The sequence below is a fragment of the Sapajus apella genome, unplaced genomic scaffold (genome assembly GCF_009761245.1).
Source record: "Sapajus apella isolate SASKATOON/1434 unplaced genomic scaffold, GSC_monkey_1.0 scaffold19, whole genome shotgun sequence".
In the NCBI taxonomy this organism is placed as follows: Eukaryota; Metazoa; Chordata; class Mammalia; order Primates; family Cebidae; genus Sapajus; species Sapajus apella.
This window is the reverse complement of record NW_022436959.1, coordinates 1,412,662-1,420,768: the sequence shown is the minus strand read 5'-3', so window position 1 is coordinate 1,420,768 and position 8,107 is coordinate 1,412,662. Positions and strand designations below refer to the sequence as shown.

At 40.1% G+C, this 8,107-nt stretch overlaps 1 protein-coding gene across 4 annotated transcripts in view; it reads right to left on the bottom strand.

Moving 5' to 3' along the window:
- The window catches only part of AOAH (acyloxyacyl hydrolase), a 191,842-nt gene that overhangs the window by 158,448 nt on the left and 25,287 nt on the right, over positions 1-8,107 (bottom strand). For all 4 annotated transcript variants that reach the window (XM_032286786.1, XM_032286785.1, XM_032286788.1 and 1 more), the window contains exon 2: positions 3,356-3,451. In XM_032286786.1, coding sequence (XP_032142677.1) covers positions 3,356-3,451 — 96 coding nt within the window. The remainder of the gene's footprint in view (positions 1-3,355; positions 3,452-8,107) is intronic.

Genomic DNA, 8,107 nt, shown 5'->3' with positions numbered 1-8,107 from the left:
CAAGGTAAATCATATTATTAATAGGCTTTTGAAAATTATATTTAAGATGCTCAGGGAAAGACATTCTGTGCCAAGGAGTTTTATATACAGAAAAGCATTGACTTTCAAGTATAAAGGGCTCAGACAGCCTGCTATCAACATGCAAGAATTCAAGGAATATTTGTTCCTACGAGCCCTTCTGGAGGAACGAACTTTAGACAACAACTCAACTAGACAGACATTCATATAAGGGCTGGTGGTGAACATTAATCATATAGTTGCTGATGCAGCTAAGACTAAATGAGGGTGAAAAGGGAATGGATATTATATGTAGTGGCTATGTGCTCAGATAATGTAGAACAATGATTAAAAAGGGTGGTGGGAAAGGCGTAGGCAAAAAACCAATTTTAACTGCTCATAAGAATTAGAAAATGTATTAATGATGGTAGCATTAGAATCGATAGTCTGAGGCTATTTTATGTGCAAGGAAGGATAGGCAAATGAGTAATGATTGGAGATTTTCATTCTATCAGTCTCTTTGTCCTTGAGAATTGGGACTTTGTGTGGAAAGAAGAAGATATAGATACAACACAGAAGACATTAAGAAAAAATTTTGTGGTTCTGCATTTGAAGTGTCAGTATGAACTTGGTTGTTTTATCTTAAAGCTGACGTTTATAAATGTATACACATGGGTTTCCTATTTCTGTCCACTGAAGAGGCCTAGAAGAAATGGCCAACTCAGTAACAATGAACATTCCTAAGCATCTGGTTTGTGGTCTTGAAACATTAGTTCTCACTAAAAGAAATGAGGACTTCTGAGAAAAGATGACTGATTTCAAGCCTGTGGCTTGAAATGTACAAGACAGGGCTGGAACATCTTGTGATATCAGTTAGTGAGGAAACTATCGAAGGTTACTGAGGCTCATGTCAAAAGGACTTGAGTTAGCTCGCAGTGGGTGCCACTGGTCAAAGCTCAATGGGATTGTCTGAGCTTCAAAAGGATAATAATTACACTTGACTGAAACCCATCAGGTATGCTTAAGTTCGTAAGTTTATCGTGACATTTTAAGGAAAAACTAATTGCTTGCTGTGAGATGATAACAGAAAACCAACGCATTACCTTGAAAACTGATAAAAGGAAAAGAGTCAAGCATTTATCCTGCCTTTCCTAGATGCCTTTGCACTAGGTACTGTGGGAAAAATGTTTCTAAAATATAATGTGAGAAAGCATCCAATATATGTCAATTAATAAATAAGAAATAATAGATTAGGATATCAAAGATTTTAAACCCCAATAAATTAATAGATCTCATCATTCAACATCGACAGCTGCTACCATCACAAAATGGGTCTTGGCACAGTGGCCCACAACACACCTGTAATCTTGGCGCTTTGGGAGGCCAAGGTAGACACATCACTTGAGACTAGGAGTTAGAGACCAGCCTGGGCAACACAAAGAGGCCCTGTCTCTACAAAAAAATTTAAAATTATCTGGTGTGATGCTCTGTAGTCCCAGATACTTGGGAAGATGAAGCAGGAGGATCTCATGAGCCCAGGAGGTCGAGGCTACAGTGAGCACTCCAGCCTGGGTGACACATTGAGACCCTGTCTCTAAAAACAAACAAACAAACAAACAAACAAACAAAAAGAAGAAAGAAAAGAAAGATAAAAGAAAAACCACCTATGCCTGCCTCCTGATGAAAGAAAATATCATTTATAGGCTTGTCAAAGGAATCAGACTGCAATAGGATCAAGCCTCTGGTCATTGCCAAGTTTCAGGAAATACAGAGCACAGAGAAACATACTCAATTATACTACAGGAAAGCAATCAATACCATTCAGACTGTGGGAAACTCTACAGGTCAAATTCCACAGGTAAATGATAAGAAAAAGAAAGGAAACTTACAGATTAAAATCGCTCAAAAGACACATCAAAATTTTAAATACTGGGCAATGTTATGGTATCATGGGGTGTCCACTGAGTGATAAAGCTATAAAGAAATGCAATAAAATAATTACCATAAAAGTCAGCACATTAAGTTTTTTGCAGGGGGAGGATGGGATGGGGCAGCTGCATGGGACTCCAGGGGAGGCCATTGATCTGTTCTTTCTTGACCCGGGCTATGTTTACAAGGGCGTTCATCTTTCAGCAACTGACGAAGCTATACACTTGGTTTGCATGGTTTTCTACATTTGTCTTGTTTTTACAAAGAAAAACAAAAAAAGATTACTGGCAGAACAATATACATTGTTCATTAATTCAGACAAGTGAATGTGTAAATATAAAATCTGACAAGAATGATACTCATTAAGTTCATGTGAAGGGTTCCTTCTAGGGAGGTGGGGCAGGGGAGAATGGAATTGGAAGAAGGGAAAGCTGAAGTTTCCAAGTTTAGCCGCCATGTTTTAATTTCACAAAAGGAAGATGTAATTATGATGTGAATATGTTAACATCTTAATGGTTCATTTGGACATTCTACACACATGTAGTTTTGTATTGTCTTCTCCCAGTCCTTGTTTTTGAATTCTAAACATTTTAGCCTGTGAATGCATATTAAGACTAAGTTGAATAAATTCTCTGAAAAGACTTGGATGCTCTTGGCACAGCGTACTGTGTCAAAGATACAATTACCATTAATCCAACTACCTTACTTAACAGAAAAAATAATGTAGGTGCCATAGATGAATCAGTTCCCATTAAGTGAATAAAAATTTGACTCTCAACAAAGTTTATTCATTATGACTGTTCAAGTAACAGTATTCTATAATGAAAATATAATTAATATTTTCTTTCTACTAATATTGAAAAACAAATATGCAACTAGCTTGAACCACCAATCGCTTTCTTCTTTTGGTGGATGTATAAGGGACTTTATTGAGATCCAGTTTAAATCAATGAAATGTTCCAGGTTATTTTCCCATTTGAAATTTTGAAATCAGTTGTCCTCCCAGCGCAAAGCTCTGTGTTGGTAGGGCTAAGTGTGCGTCTTGGTATGTGAATATTGGTCAAGTCAACATAAAATTATTGAAAATTATTCTTTAATTTGACTTTAGTACTTAAGGCAATGATCAGTAGATAAGCAAGGTATTATTAATGTGACACATCAAACAACAATTGGCCATTCAACATTTTATTCCCTAAGTGTCTACAGCACTTTTATTATGCCATGATGGAAAATGAATGTCAGGGAGAAGTTGCCTAGAGCATTTTTTTGTTTGTTTTAATTTCTATGAGCTCCATAAGAATATCAACCCGCAGAAACAGCACAATCAGATTCTTCTCTGTAAGCATGGGCAGGAAGTGAAGCCAGTCATGATGACTCATGGGTGAAAGGACAAGCAGACCCCCAGCAGGATGACCCATCCCATATTTACCAGGCAGGTAGCTGCACAGTCTCTCCATCGCGCCCTGGACCGTCGAGTTGTGAACTTGAGCGAGCTGTTCAATCACAGACACCACCAGCACACACCCTGCCAGGGAGGAGAAGATTATGTCACCAGTGTCACACAGAAAACTGAACTGGAGGGACATGGAGAAAGGGGTGTGTGTGTGTGTGTGTGTGTGTCCTAAAGAAGGCCAGCCTTTCCAGAACAGAGAAAAAAAAGTGATGATGTTTAAATGAGATAGTGCAAGGAAAACAGCCCACATAGAGTAGAAGCTCGATAGATGTTAGCTTCTCTCCTCCACGATTTCTCTCTTTTCTGCAGTAGATGGCTGCAGAATAGTATCTTTCCTATCCTACACATTCACTTGGTAGGAGGAGAAATCCAGGATCAAATTTTTAATTTTGGGAAAGCAATGGAAATTGCCTGGCATTTGAAGTCAAAAGATCTGGGATTGAGTCCTGACTCAGTAATCTTGAACTCACCATGTGGCCTTTCTGAACCTGGTTTCCTCCTTGCAAAGCAGGTAATATGTTTCCCATAGGGCTGCTGCTATGGTTAAATGAGATAAAAGTGAGACTGAGTGTGTCTTTGAAATCATAACACACTGTAAAATATTATTTTACCTCACAGCTATAAATCATACTACTTGAAAGCATGCACGAACAAGATAAGTGTCTAGGTGGACACTTGTATTAAGTTAGAAATATATTCCTTCTGCTACTTTGATATGTGATAAGTGTGAATGCCTAGAGCTGCTAGGCTGACATTCCTAGAAAATTCTATCACCTGCCTTAACTTACTGAGCTGCAAGGGAAAGCCAAGCCTCCTTTTTGCAAAGGAAAGGGACTCTTTTTTTTTTTTCTTATAAACAAGTGATTGGTCAGAGATCAGTAAATATGAGAAGAAAGTGTTATATCTCGTTGCAGTAAGAAGAATGGACACTTATTAGCATAGGTTCATTTCTAAGGAGGCAAAAGAAGGTTTATGCCCTACAGAAGATGTTCCAGGGGGCCTGGGCCAGCAGTAGGCTCATGATTGTCCATCTGTGCAAGGAGCTAGAGACCCACATTTACAAGCGTGGTGTCATTTAAACCAAATTCCCAGCAGGAGTCCTTGATGGAAGGTGGTTGATAACGGATATGGACAATATAACTGGGCATTTCTATACATAAAAAAGTAAAATCTTCTATAAAATGGAGACTGCTGCCAGGCGTGGTGGCTCACGCCCGTAATCCCAGTACTTTTGGAGGCCAAGGTGGGTTGATCACGAGGTCAGGAGTTTGAGACCAGCCTGGCAAACATGGTGAAACCCCGTCTCTACTAAAGATACAAAAAATTAGCCAGGCATGGTGGTGTGCACCTGTAATCCCAGCTACTCAGGAGGCTGAGGCAGGAGAATTGTTAGAACCTGGCAGGCAGAGGTTGCAGTGAGCTGAGATCTTGCCATTGCACTTCAGCCTGGGTGACAGGGCGAGACACCATATATTAAAAAAAAAAGAGAGAGAGAGAGAGAGAAAGAGAGATTGCCAATGAAGAAATGAGAGACTTCCACTTTGTAGACACTGAAATGTCTAACGGTGTTTCGGCCTCGATGTTCTGTCCCCTCTCTCTGGACAAAGAGAAAGGTTCACCGCATCTGCCACAGTGAACTCTGGATTACCAGTCTTCCTGGGCTCTGGGAGTACCTACTTGAGGATGTACTGATCACCGTTACCTACCAAGGTTGACTGGCTGTGTTTCTAGCCTCATGCATGGCGTTTGAGGATTTCCTTACATTGCAATTAATTTAGTAGCTGACATTTATTAGCACTTCATGGTTTTGCACTTTCACATGTATTTGTTTTATTTAAAAATAACTTTTCAAAAAATATAAACACAATACAATCTCATTTTTTAATTTTACAAAATACAGAACAGTATAAGAAAAGATAATGATCATCACTCAACCATCCAGAGATAACCGATTTTACTTTTATTATAAATATATACAATACATTTAATACGAATAAATATTTTTGACATTAATAATGTATTTTTACACCCTGGTTTATGTCTCTGATAATCACCTATTATGATAGGTGGAGTTAAATAAATTTTAACAACTACAACAATTACAATGATAAGTAATTATATTGCTATGTGATAAGAGGATGCAGTATGGCGTAGTTGAAAAGAGAGATGCTTTGACGTACACTTGAGTTCAAATGCTGGACCAGCCCCTTACAAATGGAATGGGGTCTTACCATCTCTAACTTTGACTTGCTGGCACAGTGCCTGGGTTGGAGAATAAAGGCAAGAGACTTTAAGTTACACACACACACACACACACACACACACACACACACACACACACACATACATACACACACATATGTATGTGTATATAGATATATATGAGTTGAGCTCTTGTTATCTTGGCCAGCCTGGTTTCAAACTCCTGGCCTCAAGAGAAGGGAGGTTTACGGGCTTGAGCAAGCTGCCTGTAGAGCCATGTGAGTTGCATTGCAGTTGTCATTTGCTGGGGGTCTCCCTAGCAAAGGGCTGACGGATGCACGTTTAGTTGCTTCCCAGCTCAGTTATCTCACCCAAGTTGCTTCCTCTCTGTGTTCCAGTCTCGACTTGTGGACATGTCTCCACTCCTCATTCTGGCGGAAATAACCAGTGCCCTCTCTAGTGCTAAATAGCAGCTTCTGTAGCAAATGGTCATGATGTGCTGCTGTTCACAATGAATAAAGAATATAGTGGACTGGGTTGCATGTTAATCTCTTCATGCAGCTATAACAAAATACCTGGGACTGGGTAATTTCTAATAATAGAAATTTATTTCTCACAGTTTTGGAGGCTGGGGCATTTAAAATCAAGGCACCAGCCGATTTTGTGTCTGGTGAGAGCTTGCTCTTTTCTTCATGGATGACACTTCCTGCTGCGTCCTCACATGGCAGAAGGGGCAGAAATGCTGGAGTATTGTGTCTTCCCATGGCTTTGATGGGCCTCTAAATGAATAGAATATGATCTTTGTTCATAGGAAGCTCAAAATAACTTTCAAAAATCTCATGAACTGGATGGTAAATACCAGTCAAAAGCTAGGGGAGATGTAATTTTGGAGAGACCATAGCAGAGCAGGTGGGAGAAGCAGCACTCCCAAGAGAGACCTGAAACCGCCTGGTATATTTCTCCATATGTTTCTCACTTAATTAGCAGCAACCTTTCTTTCTCATTGACACCTAAAATAATATTCTTGCAATCAATGGCATAACAGAGTTGATGAGATGCAAGAATTTAAAGCCAACAATAGTTTGGTGCAGCAGGAATAGTGGGTGATGGTAGGGTATAAGGTGACCTTTCCTTGGAGTTTGACCTTGAGGTGTCTCCACTCCTAGTGACCCCAGTGATAATAAATTTTGGATACTGTTTCCTTTCCCTGAAAATTCAACTCCAGCATTCACATTTGTTTTAATCCATGGCTTAGCAGGATAAATTCAAAGCAAATGGGGCAGCTTGAAGCCAACCTGCTTCTTTGTACTTACACATATGGGCTTTTCTTCTGAGTTTTACTCAGAGAAGTCCCATCAAGGACTCTTATGACACTTGTGGCTTCTCAGCATTGCTGGCTAAAATTGGAAAATCATTAGATAGTTAAAAAGAAGCAAAAAAAAAAATTACCTGTCTCTGTTCACTGAGTGAGTCTTACCACTATCATCACTTTGCCCAGTCAAGAGTTATGATGATCAAAAGGACCCCGCAGAAAAGGCCATAATCGGGTTTGAAATTGTGAACACCCAGGTTGGGCTCAGCTCTGATCTGGAGTCCCGCTCACTCGGCCATCTCCGCCTGTCACCAGTGGGCTCAACTCCCCTTCCAGTTGAATTGTTAATTTCAGGTGTGCAGTGAGATGTGTTCTGAATCCTTTAGCAGCAAAAATAGACAGATTGTCTTTTCTACAGTTTCTAATAAGAGGTTTCACTTCCTTGACAGGCTAACGAATGTTTTTCCTGGGAGAGATGCATGGGCAGAGTAATTCCTCCCATTACAGACTATTCTCTGGCTGCTAATAAAAGGCCTGGCTCTGCTAAAGTGAATTTGTCTGAGTTGCTGTTCATTTAGGAAGTGAGGAAAGGGGGCGAGAGCTATGCATTTTGCTCAGTGGCCTCCATCTCAAATCTCACATATGGAAAATCTCTTCTCACCTGGTATCTGAAAATAATGAGTGTAATAGAAACAGACACTCCTGGTAGCACAGGAAAAGAAGCAAATGGGCCTGAATAAAAACACCTGCCACAGGGATCACATCTGGCCACATACCTCAGGTAGACTGCAGACTGGGCCAAGGAATCCTTTTGATGTGAAACAGACTCCTGAAACTCTAATTATAACCATATCTGTGCTGGCTGGAAATGCAGCCAACTGCGGAGAGCGGTCTATTAGATTTCCCATTTGTTTGAAACCCACACTTCGCTGAAAAGCCTTGAAAGCACCTGGCGGTTGTCAGAGCCACAGTCAGCATGACCATACTTCCTTTTTGACCCTGAGTAGAAGAATGAATAATTCATCACATTGCCGGAGTGTGCCCTATGGTTTTCAAAGTATTTTTGCATACATTATTATCTCATTCAAACTTCACAACAACTCATAGATGTAGGAATCATTACTCTCATTTTACAGATGAGCACATGGAGCCTGAGTGGGTAACCACCTTGCCAAGTATACGGCTAGTAACAGGGGAAATTGGGACTTGAACAC